This window comes from Chiloscyllium plagiosum, chromosome 3 (assembly GCF_004010195.1).
Source record: "Chiloscyllium plagiosum isolate BGI_BamShark_2017 chromosome 3, ASM401019v2, whole genome shotgun sequence".
Classification (NCBI taxonomy): Eukaryota; Metazoa; Chordata; class Chondrichthyes; order Orectolobiformes; family Hemiscylliidae; genus Chiloscyllium; species Chiloscyllium plagiosum.
The window spans coordinates 57,708,389-57,733,954 of record NC_057712.1 but is presented as its reverse complement, the minus strand read 5'-3'; the positions used below and the strand labels follow the sequence as shown (position 1 = coordinate 57,733,954).

Below are 25,566 nucleotides of genomic sequence, written 5' to 3'. Positions count from 1 at the left end.
ACTACTTTTCTTACTGCTGAGAATCTACACAATGTGCACTGAATAAGACAACATGTAACCTGGGTGTTTTCAAATATTTTACACAATCTTTGAGGGGAATAAGAACTTACCTTTTTTATGTAGTGGAGTACAGTTTGGGGCAATAAGGCATTAGTCTAAGACAGTGGTACACCAACATGATAATGAACTACTAAAATGTATTCTTCATGGTTAATCTGGATTAATTGCAGTCTCAGAATCTGAGCAGTTCACAGAAAGCATTGACATTCCTGTGTTTTACAAAGACAGTCATCAAAAACAGAATAAAATAGAACAGGGTTCTGCTTTGCTTGGGGCTATCATGCAAAAGGATGAAGGTGGGTACAAAATAATCCAGCAAATGGAAGAATGCAACAATTGTAAGGATTACAACCAAGGTTGGTCAGGCCATTAGAACTATTCCAGTCCCACTCCATCAATGATTATAAAAATATATTTATTGAACCAGGTTGATGATATGGTCAACTATATAGGTTGCAGGTATATCTCATTTTGGATTCATAACAACTCAGCCAGCTTTCTTCCATCAACAAAAATAACAAACATATTACTAGTAAAAGTTTTGAAAAACATGCAAAAATTATTGCTAATGAAAGTTTAGCATGTGCAAAGATAGATCTGACCTATAGTCTGACATCATATAAGATAAATATGAATTACGGACAATCTATGGTTAAAACCTCCAAAGAATATTTTAAACAGCATATCTTAAAAAGAATATTCAAAATGCAATCAACCCCACTGATTTCTCAGCAACCTTTCCATTCCACATACCCCACCGCAAGATGTTAATGATTCTGTGGTTCACTAAACCTCATTAAGACTTTACAAGAGTTTCCAATATTTCATTTTTGATGGCCTGGTTCTGAAACTCCCTTAAGAGCTAGTCCACCAAGGATTGCCACAGCAATTGCTCACGTTCTAATGTCCCACCTTCCTCTCCTAGGTCTATGCTTACACAAAACTATACACCAGCACTTATACTCTGGAACACTTCCAGATTTTTCATAAAGAGCTTCACCAAACCAGCATTGCTCTGGAGTTTTTTTCCTGAGCTCTCATCTTGCTGAACTGCACCAAGGAAATGCTTTTGTGGGTTTTCTTCATCTTTACTCAAAGCTGCACTGAACTATTAATGCCATCCCACCAACATCCACAGGCCCAGAGCTTTATCTGAGCCTTAATGCCAACACACTATACCTACTAACTAGTATCTTCTGACTAGTAGAAAGTTTTCACAAGTTCTGACTGCACAGAGCCAAGCGTTAAGTCACCTCCTCTGCAACATAGCTTAACAGTGGGTTTCTGCATGGGAGACTACTTCTGTCTTTATCTGTCTTCTTCTCCAATTGACTGTGACCTATTCTTCAGTCAATCTTGAACTATCTTGAGTAAGCTATTTAAAACTTTGCAACAAGCCAAGAGTTTCTGCCCTTGACATTTGACCAAGTGTGGCAGGAAGGAGGGATAACAAAAGTAGAATAATTGGGACTCAGGGGAAAACTCGCTGCTAGTTTGAGTCATATCCAGCACAAAAGATGGCTGTAGTTGTTCAAGATTAACCATCTCAGCCTCAGAATGTCACTATAGATTTTCTTCAAAGTAATGTCTGAGCACAATTATATTCAGCTGCTTCATTACAAGATCCAAGTTCTTCAGAGTAATGTTCTAGGCTCAATCATCTTCAGCTGCTTCATTACAGGGTTCAAAAAATACTTACAAGGATATTGCCATGGTTGGAGGGTTTGAGCTATAGGGAAAAGCTGAACAGACTGGAGTTATTTTCCCTGGAGCATCGGAGGCTGAGGGGTGACCTTAGAGAAGTTTATAAAATTATGAGAGACATAGATAAGGTGAATAGTAAAGGTCTTTTACCCAGGGTAGGGAAGCCCAAAACTCAAGGGCATAGTTTTAAGGTGAGAGGGGAAAGATTTAAAATGATCTAAGAGGCAACCTTTTCCTGTAGAGAGTTTTGCATGTATGGATTGAGCTGCCAGAAGTCGTGGTAGAGGCTGGTACAATTACAATATTTAAAAGGCATCTGGATGGGTGTATGAGTAGGAACATTTGGAGGGAGAAGGACCAAATGCTGGCAAATCGAACTAGATTAATTTTTAGGATATCTGCTTGGTATGGAGGAGTTGGACTGAAGGGCCTGTTTCCATGCTGTACATCTCTATGATTGTGACTCTAAGCCCGATACATAACTTGGCAAAATTGAAATGACCAACTCAATAGTCAAATGCAGCAAACCTTGGAACTGTCTGTTCCCGAATTTTTACAATACACACTCCAATACAAATTGAACACATCATAAAGAAATTACTGGCCTCCTTAATGATTGCTACATGTTCAAAATGTTCAAGAAGTGAAGTCCATGGATTATGAAAATAGGATAGCAGAGTAGAAAATAAAAAGTGAAGTGTGTGTTTCAGTAGTGGATCTGAGCGGGACTCTTGCATTAGAAAATTATCACATACAAAATGGCTAGTTCTCAGAGTTGTAAAGACTGACTTAACAAGATTAACATTAAAATGGACTTTCACACAACAGGAAAAGTAATCCTGAACGTCTTTTTATCTCTTTTTGCTAAATATTCGTGGGGCTTTAGATCAAGGATTCTGGGTAATTCAGGATGAAGGACGAGAGAAAATTGTGGCTATAAGAGCTGCTCTTTATTTGAAGTATTTTAAGTGTTGGAAGTGATTTCCTTGAATTCCAGGAGCAGTAATTACTGTTTTATATGCTGTTGCATTGTTTTGGAACTTTGGGGGACAAAGATCGAAGCAATGGCACTTTAAAAAGGAGGAAGACAATGGCAGGGACCACATGGTCAGAGAAAGAAACCTACATTGCTGTCTGTCACACTAGTGAATCTGATCAGTTACTGCCTTTGTTGTTTGAGTTCAAGTATCTCTAGACATCGGAGTGCATCTAGGAAAAATTAACAGACCTCAAAATTCACAGCTGACCTTGAAAGAACCTGTGTGGGAGAGTTCACAGCACAGGAGCAGATAAGTGCATAGTTTTTAAGTGTAACCTTGAAAAATTTAAATGGGACCTAAGGGGCAACATTTTCACACAGAGGGGTTGTGCGTGTATGGAATGAGCTGCCAGAGAATGTGCAATTACAACATTTAAAGGCATCTGGATGGGTACATGAATAGGAACGTTTTAGAGGGATATGGGCAAAGTGCTGGCAAATGGGACTAGATTAGGTTATTATATCTGGTTGGCATGAATGAGTTGGACTGAAGGTTCTGTTTCTTTGTTGTATATCTCTATGACTCTAATTGACATAAAACTCACATTACTACAAAGTGAAATGTTTCAGACAGAAATGTTTTAGAGGTATTCTTAAAAGGCAAGCATTACAAGAGGTCAACTATGGAATATGATTAGAATCTAATCATGCCATAATGTTTTATTCGTATTAAGAAGGGAAGCTTGCAGGCACCTTCATGACCTGTGTTGATTTTTTACAGTTGAAACTTTATTGCTGGAACAGCACAGCAGGTCAGGCAGCATCCAGGGAACAGGAGATTCTTCGTATTAAGAAGGGAAGCTTGCAGGCACCTTCATGACCTGTGTTGATTTTTTACAGGGATAGTATCATGAAAGTTGAGAAATATGCTATAAATAAGTGTAAAGTGGAATTTAATATTGGAAGTCAGGCCTCTGGAGTTTTTAAATATATTGGTTTAGACATTAAGCAGAATAAGCCTGGAGTTACTTGCATCAACAATGTTATTTATAAAATAGTATTCCCACCCAATTATTTGTTCAAGGTCATCACAAAAAGATGACATTACATCCAAAGAAGAATCCAAGTATTTGCATGGTTAATTGGTTTGTTTAAGTGGTTGTGCACTCAGACATGACCAGATGCTAGTTTTGAAGTATTAGAAGTAAGTAATACAATGAAATACACAAATATCAAGAATTTTCGAAAGAAAATAAAAAAAGTTTAAAAATTAAATTTGAAGAAATGTATACTTAAGCTTCTGTAATTGGATGACACAAAGATGACAAAGGTACTTCATTTTAGTGATGCTTTGCATATCAATCTTCCTGATGTGTATTTAAGGGCAGGAGGTATCATAATAGTTCTTGTGGATGAAAGTGGAAAATGTTGCTAGTTAGGTTGGGAAAATAGAAAATAAAAAGCATTCTCAGAAGTACTTTAGCTTCAGAAGCACTGGCTCCTTTGGAAGCAGTGGATATGGGATTCTATTGTCAAATATTTCAGGGGCAGGTATAAATAAAAGACTTTGTCCATTGAATGTTACATAGAGAATCATTTTGTGTGAGATAATATTTATTTAATGAAAAGCATAAAGAAAAAAATAACGAGCATCCTTATTTGTATAAAACAAATGTTAAATAAAAGTAATTCTCTGAGATCAAATGGTTTGATATAAGTCATCAATTATCTGACTGCTTCATTAAAAGGAGTGATTGTCCCAAAATATTCTTGGGGCAGGCGTCTTAGAAGAAGGACATCTTGCAATTTCCTTATAGAGGAAATTGAAAGTCATGTTTTTTGAAATAATGTTCATAAGTAAAATTTAGTTTTACAAAGGGTAGGAAAGGAAATCTTTTAACTGTATAATGTAAGATTGAGTGTCTAAAGGTGCATATACACTCATTGGAAATGACATGCACATGTAAAGAGATGTGGTGCCTTTGGGCCAGAAAGTCTGGGCTTAGGTCCCATTTGCCCTAGAGGTGTATTACAGTATGTCCAAACAGGTTGATTAAGAAAAATACAAAGCAACACTTTTTGCCACTGGTGATGGTTTGTTGAATGAGGAGTTATACATTTGTAATGTCTCATTTTGTGAATAAACCTAAAAGGATTGATGTATGATCTCCTCCTTCACCCGCTAATGAATACAAATTTTGTTTTGCCCTCTGACCTTCAGATATAAATACCTGATGTTACGCTTCAAATGGAAAAAGTCCTGATCTGAGAAAACAACCAGCAAAGCTCATCTCAAACCTTAATATATTTATATGCAGTGTGTTATGATCCCAGCTGACATTATTACTTGACAAATCAGATCCCAAACTGAAATTTATAAATAATTGCTCTTTTTTGGTTTTAACTAAATATTTTAAGGAAACTTTAATGAACGGAGTGAATCTTAATGAAACAAGCCTGCAATGTTGCTGATTTTGGTTTTAACAATACGTTTATTACACAAAAGCAATTAGGATTAAATGGAATAATCAAAACTATTTGCATATAACATATCTTTAAAATTTTTAAACACATGTTAAAAATATAATCCTAAAAGCACCCCTTATTGTATTCATACTAAATAATATTCTCTTCTCTATCACCCCGAGAGGTCTTAATTTATTTGTGGTTGCAACTCCTAGGATTGAGAACCTGAAGAAGGGCATGTGCCCGAAACGTCGAATCTTCTGTTCCCTAGATGCTGCCTGACCTGCTGTGCTGTTCCAGCAATAAAGTTTCAACCTTGAGAACCTGAAAGCCTCATCATACAACTGAGCTGAAACTTTCTTATTTTCAAGTACTTTCAGCTTTAGTCTAAGACCCCTGCTTTGAAACTGGCAGATATTCTCGAGGACATCTTTAACATCTCCCTGATCTGTGCCAGAGTTCCAACGTGCTTCAAGGCCACTACCATCATCCCCGTACCGAAGAAGTCTCCAGTGTCCTGTCTCAATGACTACCGTCCCATTGCGCTAACACCCATCATCATGAAGTGTTTCGAAAGGCTCGTGATGCAGCACATTAAGACCCTGCTGTTCCCCTCACTGGACACCCTGCAGTTCACATATCGTCCAAACCACTCAACAGATGATGCCATTTCCACCACCTTCCATCTGGCCCTTACCCACCTGGAGAAGAAGGACACCTATGAAGTCATAGACTTCAGTTCTGCATCTAACACTACCGTTCCTCAGCAACTGATTGGAAAGCTGAGTCTGCTGGGCCTAAATACTTCCCATTGTAACTGGATCCTGGTCTTCCTGATTGGGAGACCTCAGTCAGTCCAGATTGGAATCTCCAACACCATCACACTGAACATGGAGGCCCCCGAGGGCTGTGTGTTCAGTCCACTGCTGTTCACCCTGCTGACAGGTTGAAACACATCATCAAGCTCGCTGATGACACGACGGTAGCGGGTCTCATTAGCAGGAACAACGAGTGAGCATACAGACAGGAGGTGCAGCAGCTAACAGGCTGGTGCAGAGCTAACAAGCTTTATCTGAACATGGACAAAATGAAAGAGATGGTTGTTGACTTCAGGAACACGTGGAGAGACCATTCTCCACTGAACATCGATGGCTCCTCTGTGGAGATTGTGAAGAGCACCAAACTTCTTGGCACACACCTGGTGGAGAATTTCACCTGGTTCCTCAACACCAACTCCGTAGCCAAGAAAGCCCAGCAGCATCTCTACTTTCTGCACAGGCTGAGGAAAGCCCACCTCCCAGCCCCTATCCTCACCACATTCTGCAGAGGGTTCATTGAGAGTACCCTGAGCTGTTGCATCACTGCCTGGTTTGGGAATTGCACCATCTCAGATCATAAGTCCATACAACGGATAGTGAGGACAGCTGAGAAGATCATTGGGGTCTCTCTTCTCTCTATTACAGACATTTACACTTCACACTGCATCTGAAAGGCTAGGAGCATTGTGGAAGACCCCACACACCCCTCACTCAAACTCTTCTCCCTCCTGCCATCTGGCAGAAGATACCGGAACATTCAGTGTCTCACGGCCAGATTGTGCAACAGTTTCTTCCCTCAAGCTATCAGGCTCCTTAACACAGTGTGATCAGACTCTATTCCATCTGAAACTCTTTGCATGACTTCAAATTACTGCGAGAACAATGTTGTATTAATTATCATTTTTTTATTACACTGTAATTTGTACACTACTGCGCCTGGTGTCTTGATGAGTCAGGAAGTACTGTGCTATCTTGCTTGTTTTGCACTTCTTATGCACTTTATGCCGCCCTGTGTGTGATTGTGTAGTTTGTGCTGTCCACGTAGCACCTTAGTCCTGGAGGAAAGCCGTCTCATTTTTAATGTACCAGTGGTAGATAGTAGAAATGACAAATAAAGCTACTCTTGACTCTTGAATAATGCTACTCTTGACAAAACTTAATAGTATTTTCACCATTCTAACTTTTCTTCTTTGTTTCTCAGGACCAACTGCTTTACACATCCAACTTCAACTGAGAAACCTGCAAAGCTCCCCAACTGAAACACAAAGGCATTTTTTTCAAGTTATAGTTGTTTCCTCTAATCAAAAGAAAAACACAAACAATCCTTGATTTCCCAAACTGAAGCCAAATGTACAACTGTTTACATTGTTCACTGAGAACCTCCTCCCAACTTAAACAAAACCCCATTACTGCCAGGAAGTCTTTTTCTCATGAACAAAAACACATGTTGCTGGAGAAACTCAACTGGGTATGGTGGCATCAGTGGAGAGAAAACAACATTAACTTTTCGATTCCAGTGACACTTCTTCAGCCACTAGTCAAATTCAAAAATCCAAACTCAAAAACAAATTATAATAATATAAATATATAAAGCACGCACTTTCCATCACAAAGGATCTTCCTCCAAATTACTGTCCAGAGCAGAGACTAGAGGAGTGTGGGCAAAAACACTTCCTGCCCAATCCAGCACTTCTACGGTTGATGAGATTCTGCTGTGCTCTTACTATCAGCAGTGTCTTTTATCCAAGCTACTGCATACAAATGATCAGGATATGGACTATTTCCATCTTGACTCAGTGCTGCTGCTAATGAGGTGATGAACCCTTGAAATGTCATAACGTTCAAGGATATGGGACAAGTGCAGGAAATTGGAATTAGTGCCCATTTAGTAGTAGTTATATTGGTGCAGAATGGGCCAAAGTGCCTTTTCTGTGCTATATGAATCTATGACTGAGTCCCTTCTCCTTTCAAATTCAAATGATAAGGTGAATTTTCTAAAATATTATACTGATGGAAAGTCTTGCCAACCAACAAATGGATATATATATTTTTGAGGAGGAATGAGGGTTAGTAATACAAATGAAATGGTATGTTTAAAGGAGTACAGGAGCAGAGTGTATGTATGTGTACAAATCTATGAAGGTCCCAGGATAAAGTGCAAAGGCTATTATAAACCTAAATGGGATCCTTGACCTTTTAATACATGCATAGAGTAACAAAAGTAAGCAAGATTCAAAAGACTCTGGGTAGACCTTAGCATTCTGGTGTGACGTTTTAAATTTTGGAAAAGTAGTAGAAGAGATTTACTAGATTTGCCAAGGATGGGGGAATTTAGTTACACAGGAAGGCTGAAGATGAAAGGTTGTCTCCCCTACCAAAGAAAAATTATGGCAAGATTTAATAATGGTGTTCAAATGGTGAAGGGTTCTACCAGAGTAAATTAGGAGAAAGTGGGTACAATAGCAAAAGACTTGGTATCCAGAGGTCAGAGATTAAAGTAATTGCAGAAGGACTAACATAAAGAAACTTTAATTTTTTTTAAAGGTGATATGGAATTTATTGCACATATAATAGTATCTTTCTAAAAAGAATTTGATAAATACTTCAAAGAAAATAAATTCCATGGTTCTTGGGAATGGTACCACTTGGGCAACAGCTACACCAATGGCTGGCACAGACCCGATGGTCAAATATCTTCCTTTGGAGCTGTATGATTCCATGTCAAAGATTCTAGTGGATACTGGGAAACCTCCAGTCCAATTCTACTCGATGGCAAACTCTTGAGTTCATAATTCAGGTAGTCTAATCAATACAGAAAAGAATACCATGTCGTCTTCCTCTTGTATTTCAGCTGCACTATGCTCCTGGAAATACATCTCATTCATTGTCTGAAATGTGTATCTGAGTGGTTCAAAACTGTGTTTTTTTCTAATCACATTCAGGGATTTTTAAAATCAACAGCATTAGTCGCAAAACTTTGTGAAATTCTTCAGTTGGGCTTGCTGACCAAATGCTGATCAATGGCTGGCAATACAGTACATTAGCCAATGTTCTCATTCTCCGCTTGCTTCACGCATCATATTGATGTATGACTGTTGCTCCCGAAATCATCCAGACAACCCTTCAGCAGTGAAACATTTCCTTCACTGGGTCAACACCATATGCTTTCTTCTGAGACAAGCCAAACATGGAAATGCAAACTATTATTTGTTTATAACTTGTGACAATGCACTAGTTTACATCAGTATATCTCTTCTTTGTGTGTTCCTGTATGAGTTCTGAATGAGAGGCATGGCATTAGACTTTTGGGATGAATACATAATCCAGCATATTTAAACACACAAAGTTTTCTACCAGCTATTCAAATTGACCACATTATTGAAAGGTAAAGAAAAATGGTCTCCCTGCTATAGGAAGGATGTTGTGAAACTTGAACGGGTTCAGAAAAGATTTACAGGACTGTTGCCAGGTTTGGAGGGTTTTCTTTATAGGGAGAGGCTGAATAAATTGGGGCTATTTTCCCTAAAGCATCAGAGCCTGAGGGGGTGACCTTATAGAGGTTCATAAAATCATGGGGGTTATGGATAGGGTAAATAGACAAGATATTTTCCCCAGGGTGGGGGAGTCCAAAACTAGACAGCATAGGTTGAAAGTGAGAGGGGAAAAATTTAAAAGGGATCAAAGAGGCAACTTTTTCATGCATAGGGTGGTGCGTGTATGGAATGAGAGGAAGTGGTGGAGGCTGGTACAATTACAACATTTCAAAGGCAACTGGATGGGTATTTGAATAGGAAGGATTTAGAGGGATATGGGCCAAGTGCTGGTAAATGGGACTAGATTAATTTAGGAGACCTGGTCAACATGGGTGAATTGGACTGAAGAAGCTGTTTCCACGCTGTATATACCTATGACTTGTTTTGAAGATGTGGGTGTACTGTACCTTTAAGAGAGTTAAAAGCTGGTAGAGTTAACGTACAGCATCAAGTGTTCCCAATAAGGTAACAACGTAACACTTGCTCAAAAGCTAAATTAGCTGGATGCCTGGAAATGACAAAACAGATTTGAATTAGGCCAATCAGTTTAAATTATATCCCAAAAAAATACCAAATTCCAATTAAGTTTGAATTGAGTATATTGACAATCTTCAAAGCTAATGACACAATCCGATGCTGGGAGTATAAGACCCGGGAAAATTAACAGTTGGAAGGAGAACTGCCAAGCCACCAGCATGTAAAAAGTCTGCCCAAAAAATAGCTCTCTTCAAAGGTATCTTTATCGATCAGTAAACTATGAAGCAGACTCACGAAGAGGAAGAAAACAAGACAGGAATTCAGAGAAAGCTGAAAGCTGCCTGGTTTTGAGATAAGAAGTGTTGTTTGTAAATCTTAATGTGGAGTTTTATCAGGCTAGTATTATAGAAGGGAAGGTAAAAAATAGGTTAGAGGAAGGAATTGTGAATAGTTGTTAGTTAATTATTCTCTGTTGTACTTTAAGAAAGAAACATGTTAATTTTTATTTTAACTAGTTCTTGGCCTATCAAATTTTCACAGATTACTGCACGGGATAAATCTTTTTTGTGTTGCTGGGTTAAGTTAAGCAGGAGGGTTTACCCCGTATCGTAACAGACTCCATGACTCTACTTGCACCTCTCTTTCCAAAAAACATCGATTCTGAGAAGAGAATGCCACTGTCTAACAATGTAACACAGTTAAAAGCAAAATAAGAATAAGATAGAAATGCGATAATATAACAATAAAATGATATATTAATAATGTTTGTAACACATATTAACAGTTGTTACTTACAGTATGTTCTCAGCTGTCAACAACTCTACAAAACTGAACAAAATCCATAAATAGTGAAAACATTCACCTCTTGGCAACTTCAAAATAATTAGCAGTAACTCACATTTAAAAGAGTTTTACTTGTTACAGAGGTTTCAGAATGAAATGAAGAGCACGACTCGGGATATCAAGAAAATCTGCAGAGCTGGAATATGACTCCACATTTTAAACTGTTCAAAGTATACATGTGCAAGTGAGAGGATGATAAAGCAGATTGTGCACTTTGCATAATTGAAGCCAACTGAACTAGAAGAATAGTCTTGACTTCATCCATGTTATGGAGAGCTCACTGGAGATGCAGTGGGTTAACATGTTAACTTTTCACCTTGGTAACTTAGATACCAGTCGAACATAGACTGATGGACTGAAAATCTCTTTTACTAACTGATGGTAGGACCTTAAATATACCTGTAAGAGTTTAAATAAGCCTTACTCCAATTCTAGAGAGTTACATCCATTACTCACATCCCCCTCAAGGTAATACTTTCCACATCTTGCTCAAATCGGACATAAGAAATGATCACTTACCAACTTCAGGCTCAACATTCAGTTTCCAGACAACAGGAGCTGCTAACTATTTTGTAGTTGCCAAGAGCTGAATGTTTTCACTATTTATGGATTTTGTTCAGTTTTGTAGAGTTGTTGACAGCTGAGAACTTAATGTGTTGGCAATTGATGATACTCACATGAGGTGACAGTGGTTAAAAGCGATCATTTTACCTTTATTCATTGGAAGTTCAGATTCTGTAATTCACTATCCTCTGACTTGGCCCATTACTATCCCCTTTTGCCTGACACCACCATGCCTTCTGCATTGCATCTTGCACCATCTGCCTCTCCGTTTCTTTGAAATCTGAAGCCTTTCTAACCTTTTCCACCCTCTCACGTATTTCTGCCTCTGTGGAAAAAGTGATAGTATAAAATTGCTGCACTAAAGTAATAATGAGTGCCCCACTAAGGTTAGGAATGAGGTACTTTTAGGGATGTGAATAACTGTTGGGGGCGGGGTGGCAGTTGGAGCAGAGATAGCTTTACCTAAGAGAGGGATACTTGATGGAGGATATGAAAAGCTATCTAATGCTAAGGACATTCTTCCACTTAGTGAAAAAGCAGTGTTTCCAAACATATTGAAATAGCACTTCAGCCTAATTGACATTGGTGACAGAACAGGCTTGACGTGATGTTGCTACATAAACAAAACTGATATTTCTATGACCCCAGTCACAAGATGCGTCTTAACACAATGTTACGATTCAGAACACAGTGCAGACGTGACATTTCCTCCTTTTCGTGGTGAGTGGATGATACATTCCGATTGGTAAAGCATGCAGACTGCAGCAGATTCATTTCCCACTCACTGCTGACAAGCCCAGAGCTTATACCGCCCAGAATACACGGCATTTACGGGAACTGATCCCAGATGCACAGCTCCCGAATGCGAACTGGGCACGCAACAGAATCCCATTCGAATGGCCAAGCTTTGGCAAAACTGAACAGTGCAAAATTGAAAACCTTTGGCACATGTATCTGTATTCCAAGAAGCAGAAACAATAAATCTAGACGCTATGTGAACAACAAGCAGCGACGCGGCCCTCCACACAAGCCCAATGAAAGGAAAATGTATTTTAAAAAGCTCCCGTCACGACGGGTTTTCAGAACTGATTTGGAGATGCCGGTTCATGTTTCATGTTTTACAAGCTGTGAGAGCGCGCACTAACACTGCTCACGGTGGTCTCACTGGTGTAGCATTTTCGTGGAAAATGGCAAATTTATGCATTCTAAAATGCATTCGAATAACACCTGGGCGGTACAGAAATGCTCAAAGTCCACTGGGGCAAGCATTTTTTTTTAGCGACACAGGGATAAGGAGGGCGCAGGGTCGGAGCGGAGTCTAAGAGCCTTGTGTCCGTGTTGTGAACTCGCATTTCATTTTGACTGTGCGATTCCTATTGAGAGGTCGTCCATTAACAAACATCAATTCATTCTTGGCTTCTATCGATTTGATTTGGCACAGGATCAATTTCTGAGAACTGCAGGACTAGACTGTCCGAGAGCTCAGTAATTGCCTGGCAATGAAAAAGGAATCCCAGGTATGCCAACTGCTGCCTGGCACTACAATCCAGCAAGAAATGACAAGCACTAATACCTGAATGAAATAAAGGCAGTTGATGAGGCTGTCCTTGGTCCAACAGCGATTAGTCCTTTCGAAATTCCCTACTGGGGCTCCTTTTGTGGATTATTGGGGAACCTTGAAATAGCACGACACCGAGTCCCACAAATTCAATTTGTGGCTGCGGGTTCGCAGATAAAACTGAAAGAAAGTTCGCTATTATAGCATTTCCAATCATGGATTTGATTTCACCGTGTCGCTTTCTCGATGTACGATGAGAATTGTACGTTTTTATGAGATGGGTTAGATCCTGATAAAGCTTATAAAATGCTGATGGTGGCGGTGTTTTCATTATCTAATTTGACAGTATTCTAACTTTTGTTAAGCGTTATTTTTAAATATAGCATTAGTAACACTACAGTGAGCTTACTTGCCCTGTGTCAATGAAAGCGTCAAAATAGCTTCTGTTACCTTGACTGACAGAGGGTCTGAAGAAAATGGCAGCTTCGAAAACAAAGCAAACAGGTCCGATTTTGAATCAAGCCTGTTTGCCTTTCGGTTTTCTGCTCTGTGGATGAGCAGCATTCTCTGTAATAAGTTCCTGACCAATTTCAAGTACAAGCAAAGAAGTACACTTGAATTTCTAAATCCCTCACATGTAGCAGATACTGAGGAAGTCATGTGTATACTGACACACCAAATATCCGGACCAAGCTTCAGTGTGAAGATAGGATCAGATTCGCTGGGTTTTTTTTTCAGTAAAACTACGTACAGTGAGATAGAACAGTATGTCCATTATACTAAAACATTCTGAAAGTACTTGACACTTAGTTTAATTGCGGATGACATTTATCAATTGAGACAACTAATCCCATTCATAGTGTCCGCTGGAGAGTGAGTACTCTTCCTGCAATGTTTTGACCCAATACCACCCATGGGACCCGCTTAATGTTTTGTTGGGATTTGTATTATTTGCATATCTCACCAGTATCTACATGTTCCAACCCTGAATAAAGATGCTATCAAACAGCAGATTACGGGTAAGCATATTTCCCCCGAAACTCCGAGTGACACTTCCAGTTATTTAGTAAAGATTGGGTGAACGTTGCAGTGACGCACCAGTAGCTGCTTTTGATACAAATGGTTGAAAGGTGAAAGGACAATGAGGATGTTATCGCAAGGGTAATGAGGTTAAGTTGCTAAGTGCTGCTTCTCTGAGCTCTACTTCTGTTCAGTGACACTTCGAATATAAGTTTGCAACATTTTCATGTGCTTGATGATGTTTGAAAGTAATGTGTGAACAACTGAATCGCATATGTGTTACACACCGATACAAGTTGCTGCATTGCGTGTTATAAACAACTGCAAATCATTTTTGCTACCTACCAAGAAATGACTGAAATGATTAAGTCAGGAAATTTATACTTGATAATTGTCAAAATTTGTTGAAACTTGATTAACTGGTGCGCTTTAAAACGGTGTTTGCATTCTCATCCCTCTCCCATATTATGTTTCTAATTCCTAATTGAGGTCTGTCCGCACCATGTTCCTGGAGAAAGGGTGGACTGATGCTCTCTCTCACGATCTTGGAATGAACCTGTTACCCGGTCCTTACCAACGTGTTGCCTCAGCTTCCCTCTTCTGAGTGAATGCCCTCCTCGCATTCCTCTGCTTCTGAGGCCTGTGACTGATGGGGAAACGTGTGGATGAAACATTGCTTTACTTCTCTCAAGTATTTAAATTGATGCATTTTTACACAAACAACATTCACAACCGCTGTCACAACACAACGAGGACATCACAGTGAACAAAGACCCCTCAGGTTTGCTGCTAACGTACTTTGGCTGAAACAACAATCACTTAATTCGCATTGTCAGGTCAATTATAACATTCCTACACAGACTTTCAGTCATAAACTCTGTTTTGCATGCGTTATCACCGATCGAAAAACACGTACTTCACTGGTTGCTGTGTAGATGTCAAATCGATCATTTCGGGCAGGTGCCAACATGAGCAGGTCAGAGTCCTGTGCTACACGTTTTGATTCTGTTTACAAATAGCGACTACCCGAAACTGGTGATGGCAACCCATGACTAAACCGGGAACTCAGAATCCTAAAACATTCTTCGCCAAATATTTATTTCATTGTGTCTTTTCTCACTTGTTTCAGACCCCAAACAGCAGTCATGAGATTTACACAGGTGTTTGATTCCACTACTGGACACATCTTTCTCTCTCTTCCTTGCCAGTGTTACTCGCTCGTACTCCCCTTCGTTCTCATCCCTGTATTTTTTTTGTTGTTTTGCTTTCAGATTAATTGCAGATACTTTTTCAAGCTGTCCCCTCGCGTTGTTTTCTCTTTGTTAGAAATTCATGCTCAAGTTGTTACTCTTCATATATCATCTCACCACTGTTTTAACCCGCTCGCCCCATGTCCCTGGGCCATGTTCCTGTTTTGTGCAATGCTTGTTTTACTGGTGTTTCTGTTGCACACATGTAATGTGCCCTTTAAAGAGTCTCCAGCCCCGGTCCATTTCTCCAGTGCAATCCTGCCGGTTTCCCACCTAACTGTAATATTTCACCTGTTTCGCCCTGTCCCCTTTTTATATATCTGCTTGCTTTACTCAGGTTACTGGGGCTCTTTCACACAGATTTCTCGCTCATAACTGTATTCATCGCCGATCTCTGTACCTTCTCTGGCTTGGTTTCTTGGGACTATACATTAGTACTTTGTGAGAATTTTGTGCTTCTTTCAAACACATTCCCTTTGTAGATTTGCTTTTGTTCCAACCCACCCCTCCTCCCCCACTTCCGCGGTTTCCTGGAATGTATCATGTCCGTGAAGCTTAAAATATAGCGACTGTGCCCAGGAGCTCCGACCGAGATCCAAACTAACCAAGCGGGTAGCCGACACATCGCTAAATACAATTCATGGCATTGCCCTGTTCTTGCCTCAGTTCTGCAGGGTCTTTCATTAACACCATCAGGCGAGGACAGAAACCTGAGGTCACCCTCAGACACCTAGAGAAGGCTGACAAGGGTTTGTCCTTTTAAAGTTACAATCGGCATCTGTGCAATGTTTAGAAAAAGAAGAGATTAAAAAAAAACACTTACTTGCTGTCACCAGGCGGAAATCACAAGTAATTAACACCAGTATTGCGGAGTTCAAACACAAGGGGAATCGTGCCATGCCGTCCGCTCCAGATAACATCCACACGGTCTGTAAATGCAGCTGTAAATGACACATGAAAACAATCCCGGTGCCTTTTCTACACAGATACTTCGAAAGAGATAAGACCGTAAATGCTAATTTGCCCGATTCCCATCGGACCGAGTGACAGTGTTTTAGTCTCAGGTCATTGGCTCCAGGGCGAGGGCTGGAGCTGCTGCTGAAAGTTGGCTGCAATGGAAAGCGTTCCACGGGAAAATAAAAAAGATAATAAGTCCCTGGGGATCAAGTCTCAGCTTTCCCAGTTAGATCCCTTCGCTGCTGGCGCGCCGGATTTAGAACACGTCCCTAAACTGTGGAATCGTTTAGCAAAACGCGGATCATGAAAGGTGGGAGTAGACCCTGGAAGCTCAGTGAGAATCTCTCCCCTGAATGATGAGGCAAAATGATCATTTCACGCTCAGGGACAGAGGGTAGGAGGGGATTAAAAACGGCTCCTGACAGCACTGAAAGTTCCCTGTGATGTGGGGGAGAGAGAAGACGGAGGGGAAAGCCCGCCTGTCGGTGGCAGGGATTGGTTTGTGGAGAAGGGAGTCATTGGCAGGTCGGCCAGTGAACAGTCACTGACAGGGTCGGCTTGGCTTGCCGCCACTGCAGCTTGCGCGAAGCTCCAATGAGCCGTTCACCAGAGGAAGGGGCGGGAAAGCTCACACAGAGCACGACAGGGCAACAGTTCATGTGCCAAGTTTCCTTGCGAGGACAGGCGTTCAGCGGCGGCTAAACACATTTAAACATACCGCCACAAAATGAATTTCCCACTGATATCACTCACTGTCAGGTTTGACAACATGTCCGGCTGCTATGCAGAACTTGTTTTGTATTTATATTAAAAAAAACACAATGTACCCTCACTCCCAGGAGCATCGCTGTTTAGTAATGAATCCAGCGTGTGAAAAAGAAAGGAAGAGTGACAGGTCATTTAACTGATTAAGTGGTGCAATTATGTAACTGCATCATCAGTCACACTGACAACAACATTACTGAAATAAATGTGAGACAAATAACCTTAACATATGTTTTAAGTATCTTCGAAGGCAATGTAATATCTGTGGACTGAATTGTTCCCTTGGATAAATTTATAGCATAATGGTGAGAACTGTGGAGCAAGAGTTCATGAAATTATTTCTTAAGGATGTCAAACAGCGAAAAAACCGGAAGTCAACTCAAGTGCGAGTGTAAACCGAGCTCCCCAATTTTCTAGACACCCAATTCAGCTATAGTTGGCAGAAATCATCATACGACAGAAGCACATTGTTTATTGAAGCAAAACTCTAGAGCTGGTACCAGTAGTTACTACTGGTTGTGGGTAAGTTTATTCTATTAACATTTGATGCACAGTATAAAGAATTCAAACAAAAATAAAGTACTATGGATGCTGGAAATCTGAAATACAAACAGAAACTACTCGAGAAACGCTGCAGGTCTGACAGCATCGTTGGACAAACAAACAATTAAATTGCAAGTTCAACAGACACTTCTTCAATATAACAAGAAACCAAAATATGACCCCACCCTTTATTATTTCATGATTTTCTTTCAGAAGAAGTGGAGCAAAACAGGGGTTCAGTGCATCCATTTTTTTTCTATTGTTACCTGCTCATCGTTTAATGGCCCCAACTAACCTTAATTTCTGGTTTGCAGTTTACCTCTTTAGGGAACACTATTATTTCCATATATTCTTTGATAAGTTGACTTCATTTCTCCTTCCAAATGGGTATTCTGTAAATTTGCCTCTGAGTTGTTCATATTTCTCTTTGTCATTCTTTCCTAAAACATCTCATATCTAATTTTCTTTTTGTCTCTTTTGGTCTTTATTCATCAATGGTGAAGCAGAATTAAGTTGTTTGCTTGTTCTTTTGAAATATATTTATTACCTTTTGAAAGGTTTCTCAAACTTTTAGCTTGCCAATATTTTCTACTAATTTGCCTTCTTTAGTTCCAATCTCAGGTCCTAACAATTTGCACTTTTTTATTACTTTAGACTTTGACCTGGGTATGTCACTCTCAATCTTTGACACTTATAATGTTGTGATCAATATTATTGAGATGTTCTCCTATTCTTACTTCCCCCATCTGTTCCAATTCATTATTTATTATAAAATCCATCCGTGATTCTTTCATTGTTGAACTTCTTACATCGAGTGAGACTGCTGTTCTGTATACATGGAAAAGTACAACACAGACCAGGCCCACGATGTTGTGCCGAAATTTAATCCTCATGTACAATATAGTAACTTAACCTACGCACCCCTCAACTCACTGCCATCCATCTGCATGTCCAGCAGTAGCTTAAATGTCCCCAATGACTCTGCTTCCACCACCTGCGTAAAGAACCTACCTCTGACGTCTCCTTTATACCTTCCTCCTAATATCTTCAAACTATGACTTCTCATCCCAGTCAATCCTGACCTGGGGCAAAGTCTCTGGCTATTGACTCTGTCTTTTCCTCTCATTATTTTGTACACCTCGATCAGGTCTCCTCTCTTCCTCCTTCCCTCCAGAGAGAAAAGTCCAAGCTTATTCATAAGGCAAGCTCTCCAGTCCAGGCAGCATCCTGGTAAACCTTCTTTGCACCCTCTCCAAAGCCTCTGTATCTTTCCTATAGTGGGGTGACTAGAACTATACACAATATTCCAAGTGTGGTCTCATCAGGGACTTGTAGAGCTGCGGCAAAACCTCACAGCCCTTAAACTCGATCCCCTTGTTAATGAAAGCCAAAACACTATATGCTTTCTGACCAACCCTATCCACATGGGTGGCAACTTTGAGGGATCTATGTACCTGCACACTCAGATCCCTCCGTTCCTCCACACTGCCAAGAATCCTGTCTTTAATCCTATATTCAGCATAAGAGTTCGACCTTCCAAAATGCATCACTTCACCTTTATCCAGGTTGAACTCCATCTGCCATTTCTCAGCCCAGTTCTGCATCCTGTCTATGTCACACTGCAGCCTGCAGTAGTCCTCTATACTATTGACAACACCTCCAACCTTTGTGTCATCTGCAAATTTACTAACCCACCTGTCAACTTCCTCATCCAAGCCATTTATAAAAACTACAAAGAGCAGAGGCCCAAGGACAGAGCCCTGCGAGACCCCACTCAACACTGACCACCAGGCAGAATACTATCCATCTACAACCACATTCTGCCTCTTGTCAGCCAGCCAATTCTGAATCCAGATAGCCAAATCTCCCTGTATCCCATACTTCCTGACTTTATGAATGAGCCTACCATGGGGAACCTTATCAAATGCCTTGCTGAAGTCCATATACACCACATCCACTGCTCAACCGTCGTCGGCCTGTCTTGACACCTCCTCAAAAAACTCAACAAGATTTGTGAGGCATGACCTGCCCCTCACAAAGCCATGCTGACTGCCTTTAATCACACTATGCTTTTCCAAATAGTCATAAATCCTATCCCTCAGAATTCTTTCCAAAACTTTGCTGACCACAGACGTAAGACTGACTGGTTTGTGATTGCCAGGGATTTCCTTATTACCCTTCTTGAAAAGAGAAACAACATTCGCCTCCTTCCAATCCTCCAGTACGACTCTTGTGGAGAGTGAGGAGGCAAATATCCTCACCAGTGGCTTAGCAACCTCCTTTCTCGCTTCCTGGAGCAACCTAGGATAAATCTGGTCTGGCCCTGGGGACTTATCAATCTTAATGTTTTCTTAATGTATACTCTAAAAACTCAATCCTCTTTTCCCTTTTTACAATTTCTTTCTGTTGATTTTTTTGGAGATAATTGAAACATTCACATGATTATTATTTCTGTTCATGGCATCCTCTGATATAAATTATAAAGGTTTCAGACAGTAACTTCAATGAAGAGTTACTTTTATATTTAACTATTAAAATATAAATAAAACCAAAAGCTAGAAAATATTTTTGCTTATATTGATGAATGAGGAAAAGATAATAGAGCTTTTGCATGTATAGCAGACTTTATTTCATTCAGTATATAAGAAACTAAACAAGAAAATACTAATTTATTCATATAACATTTATTTTTCCATTTGTTTATTCTGTTTGGATAAAACCATCTGAATGAACTAATGGCTCTAGGAAATAAAGGATCAAAATTTAAATGATCTTGCCCATACAGGGCAAATTAGAAAATGCCCTGAAAGAGGAAATTTATACTTTAGACCAAGAACCTTGTTTGGCATACTGCCCTGCATTAACCTATTAGGAGAGTTGAAATCTGACTTGTGTGTTTTGTGCTGTAATATTGAATCTCATGTATTTCCAGTATTTGTCTTTATCTTAGACTTTTGCAAATTTTCATTGCCTCACTGAGATGATATTTACTCTGAGAGTAGTAAGGGTATGGAATGCTTTGCCTGCATCGGTAGTAGATTCGCCAAGTTTAAGTGCATTTAAGTCGTCATTGGTCAGGCAAATTGACATACATGGAATAATGTAGGTGGTATGGGCTTCAGATTAGTATGACAGGACGGTGCAACATCGAGGGCAGAAAGGCCTGTACTGCGCTGTGATGTTCTATGTTCTATGTTCATCTTGCATGGCAAGTATCTAGTTCTGTTCCAAGGAGTTTCTCCATTGCAGAAAACCACTCATTCATTTATCATTGCGATTTGTAATCCCTGTTCCTCCATTTTCTTTGTTCTTCCACCATGTGAAAATACTTGCTTGTCTTTCAGTTTTGAAGAAGGGTATATACCACAAACATAAATTTGCCTTTCCTTTCCACTAATGTTGATGAATGTGCAATATAGTATGTATAGACTTTCCTGTTTTCATAGTTGAATGAGTAAGATAGATGAGTTCTTCTTTTTTGTGCTTTCATCAAACCTGAGTGTTGTTTATTGTAATAAATAGAAGAGGGGAGAGTAGCAAATATGCTAATTACTTTGATCCATCAACAGCAAATAAATGTGGATGTTTGTAAATGCACTTTAAAATGCAGTTAAGAATTACAAATGTAATAAAGGTCTGTTCAGTCAATCATGTCAAAAGACATAAGAAAGGCAAATGCTGTGTTAGTCAGGTACAAAGAGGAAAAGGACCATTGAAATTTGAATGGAGGAGTCTTGCAGGAAAACTGAGGGCATACCGAAGGATTAAAACATTGAAAAAGTGTTCAAACTAGCATGCTGAATAATATCCGTAGTAAAGGTTGTATTGAGATTGGTTCAAGAATTATGGAAGACAGTGTCGGGAAAACTAGATGAATCAGAGGTAGTCAAGAGATGTATCTCACGACCGAATTCAATTTTGTAAATTGTCACAGTGGACTTTTCACTCGAACTGCTTGATTGCTTGTCCTGTATCTATACCAACAACTAATATTATTGGATTGCAATTACAGTTAAAAACTGAAAGTTCATACTGCATAACCTTTGCCTCAATATGCACTGTATTATTAAAATAAAGAATGTAAACAGTTCGAGACTACAATCATAACAAACCAAACAGAAGTGCAAAGAAAGATACCTGCAATTAGTCATTCAATATTTTAACAATCAAATGCATCTTGCATTTAAAAAATTCTCCAGTCACTGTGTGACTGGAGGTCTCAAGTCTTTAGATCATATCAAAATTCTATTCTGATTCTGATTTTGCCGAGGAAAGTTTCAGAGATGCTGCTTTCCAAAAATTCAGATGTGAATTTCATTTTATTATGGCAGTCATACCATATTAGGAAAGGCATTGTGACTTTGTGAAAAATCTGAGTAATATCATGGTTATCACTATTGATCTATTCTTCTGAAACAATATTTTAACAGATATAGATGCCTTCCCTTTCTCAGACGCTTTCTTAAACTTACTCTATTCCATAAGAAAAAGACAATGCTTGAGAAGTATAAAATCGCTTTCCTATATTTATATACTTCTTTCCTTGCAAGATGCTGCATATTCTGTTCCTGCGTGCAAATAAGTCATTTATGACAGCTGCACTGTACAACATATTCGTACATTAAATGAAACAAAAACAAAATAATACTTGCTGGCACAACAATAACATGACAGACTGTATTGAATTAGTGAGCATGGAATGAATTTAACGGCCTTCAATTTTAATATGCAGTTTCCGATAAATCAGTGGTTCATTAGGTATGCTGCCCAAAGACCAGTAAATTCACATTTGGGCAAAATTTAAAGTTAATATCCAGCAGTGATACTCAAAATAAATAGATGACTGGGATGAAAATGAACAAGCAAGGTGAATTTCCTTTGATTACCTTTAGTGACCTTTATTGATAGTGTTGTTCAGAACCAGATTTTGTGATGCATTTATGAAAGATCTTAGATTTGAAAATGACCTTCTGAGTAACACAACACAGTAGTCCATCAGCAGCCACTTTCATATGCTGCAAATTGTCTTTTATATTGGTAGCAACAGAAAAAGAAATCAACAGTGTTCAAAATGGGCTGTAAATTAGTTTTTGACCTTCTTATGCTTCAGCCTAGGATTAAATTAAAAGTAATCTTTCTCATATCTCTTTTGTTCCTGTTCACTATCGAGATTCACCTTAAAATGAAAATAGGGAATATGTCAGTTAAAAATCACACAGCACCAGGTTATAGTCCTACAGGTTTATTTGGAAGCACTAGCTTTAAGGGTGCTGCTCCTTCATCAGGTGATTGTGGAGAAAAAGATTGTAAGACACAGAATTTGTAGCAAAAGTTTGCAGTGTGATGTAACTGAAATTATATATTGAAAAAGACCTGGATTGTTTGTTAAGTCTCTCATCTTTTAGAATGATCATGTTGGTTTCAATTCTTTCATAAGTAAATGGCAAAACTTCTTTTTAAAAGTTACGTTCTCAAGTGAACTTTAACAATTGATGTCATGTCAGCCCAGATAAGATATTGAAGGTGTCAGCTCCCTGGGAGACTGTCTATGCCACAATGGTCAGACTGATTCTCATCTAAAAAACTGATTTACAGAATCTTACATGGATTCATGCAGTTTTTAAGCAAAGTAAAATGTAAGTCAGCAAGTACAAATTCATTTTGAATTTTTGGGCTGACGTGATACCAATTATTAAAGTTCACTTGAGAATATAACTTTTAAAAAAACGTTTTGCAATTTACATATGAAAGAACTGAAACCAACATGGTCATTCTTAAAGATGAGAGATTTAACACACTATTCAGGTCTTTTTCAATACATAATTTCAGTTACATCATACTGTAAATTTTTGCCATAAATTCTGTGTCTTACAATCTTATTCTCCACAATTACCTGACGAAGTAGCAGCACTCCGAAAGTTAATGCTTCCAAATAACCTGTTGGACTATAACCTGGTGTTGTGTGATTTTTAACTTTGTACACCCCAGTCCAATAATGACGTCTCCAAATCGGGAATATGTTAGAAATCCTAGTCATGAGAGGCTTTACAGGCCTGTAGTAACTCTGTGTGATTTGTAGCAAACTGTTTTCTGAATAATGTTTCTGGACGCTCCACACACTGTCTGACTCCCAGGAATGACAATACATTATACTTATCCATACATAGCAGACATGTTGATAGAGTATCTGTGAGAACATGGTGGAAAGCCATTTTTAGGGCAATTAAAAAATTCTAGACACCAGTGAAAATATTCATGATGTTCTTCTGTTTTAAAACAATTGCCCTGATTTAAAGCTCTACTCTCAAGTTGAATTCACACAACTCGTTAGGCACATAATTTTAATTAGGCTAGGTTTAATACTAATAAGTATAATAGTGACCACTAATCAGTGTTCCACAATTAATTTTCTTTTGGGTGGATAAATAGTTCATTCTGTGCTCTACCTTATTTTATTGATCATTGACTTCAATGGAAAAGATACAATTTGGCTTGCAAGATTGAAACCTTTGTAAAGACCTTTAAAATGTGGCCTAAGGTTAGGACTGGTAGACATAATTTAATTAGACATTCTCCAGTTATTGTTTGGAATCCTTTATTGCATTATAATACCTTCAATTCCAGAGTGATTAAAGTGATAACATGAAGAGCTGTGTCCTCTTGAATGAGTACAATGTAGAATGATCATACTATGAAACACATTTCATAATAAATATTTGGGAACACTTTGTGGACTTTAATAAAAATGTTAGACAGCAAGAGCTTAAAAAAATTAGAAAAAGCAGGTAAATTTTCAAAACAATTGGCACATAGTTAGGAATCCAACCTGTAAGCTAATACATTGTCATTGTTTAGATTCCCTACATTTGATTAGATTCCCTACAGTGTGCAAACAGGCCCTTCGGCCCAATAAGTCCACACGGACCCTCTGAAGAGTAACCCACCCAGACCCATTTCACTCTGACTAAAGCACCTAACACTAAGGGCAATTTAGCATGGCCAATTCACCTGACCTGCACATCTTTGGACTGTGGGAAGAAACCAGAGCATCCAGAGGAAACCCACGCAGACACAGGGAGAACGTGCAAACTCCACACAGACAGTCACCCAAGGCTGGAATCGAACCTGGGACCCTGGTGCTGTGAGGCAGCAGTGCGAACTATTGAGCCACCATGCCGCCCTTGTGAATGGATTTTAATACATACATCGGAAAATCATGCTTAACTTATAAGGATGAGGTTGAGACTGCATCTGGAATATGTATAAAGTTGCCATAGTCCCAGAGGATCATAGATCTCATTGTAGAGTGAAATTGCTGGTGGCAAACTTAATCTGATAATCATGGCATCTCAGGCGAGGGGTTAGGTTGAGAACGCAGGACATTCATGGTAACCTCAGGCACAGAAATTGCACTCGGACTGTTAGAAGATGGACTGCAACGTCCTTGAGAGGATTGATATAAGAAGCAAGGAGGTATTGGAGGATTTGGCAGATTTAAAAGTGAACAAATCCCTAGGTCCAGATGAGTTTAATCCTAGGCTGTTTTGAGACATGACAGAGGGACCCTGAGTCCAATGTTGAAATTGTTTCTGGCCACAGGGGAGGTGCCAGAAGACTGGAGGACAGTTAATGCAATTGTACTTTACAGGAAGGATGGTAGGGATAGATCGGTAAGTCTAACATCAATGGTAGGGAAACTATTGTAAGAAATAGTGAAGTAGAAAATTAATCTACACTTAGGGAGGCAAGGTTTGATCAAAAATAGTCAGCATGACTTTGTCAGAGGGGGAATCATGCCTAACAAATCTCATGAAATTTTTCAAGGAGGTGACCAAGTGTTTGGATAAGGGTAAGGCTGTTAATGTGGCTTTCATGGATTCCAGCAAGGCCTTTGACAAGTCCCCACATGGGAAACTGATACAAAAATGGTAAAAGATCATTGGATCCAGGATAACTTGGCAAGATGGATCCAAAATTGGCTTAGTGATAGGAGACAGAGGGTGGTGGTAGAAGGCTATTGTGGCTGGAA

General features: G+C 39.2%; 1 protein-coding gene across 3 annotated transcripts in view; it reads right to left on the bottom strand.

Annotated features, from left to right (window-relative positions):
- The window catches only part of fndc4b (fibronectin type III domain containing 4b), a 206,766-nt gene extending 189,907 nt beyond the window's left edge, over nt 1–16,859 (bottom strand). Inside the window, exons 1-2 of one of the 3 annotated variants that reach the window (XM_043682510.1) lie at nt 16,096–16,856; nt 14,597–14,668 (exon numbers count right to left, since the gene is read on the bottom strand). In XM_043682510.1, the coding sequence (XP_043538445.1) occupies nt 14,597–14,668; nt 16,096–16,228 (205 nt within the window). In that variant the 5' untranslated portion in view covers nt 16,229–16,856. Of the gene's footprint in view, nt 1–14,596; nt 14,669–16,095 lie in introns of all 3 variants that reach the window. The other 2 variants (XM_043682520.1, XM_043682517.1) reach the window with 2 other exon arrangements.
- Nucleotides 16,860–25,566: the final 8,707 nt, after the last annotated feature.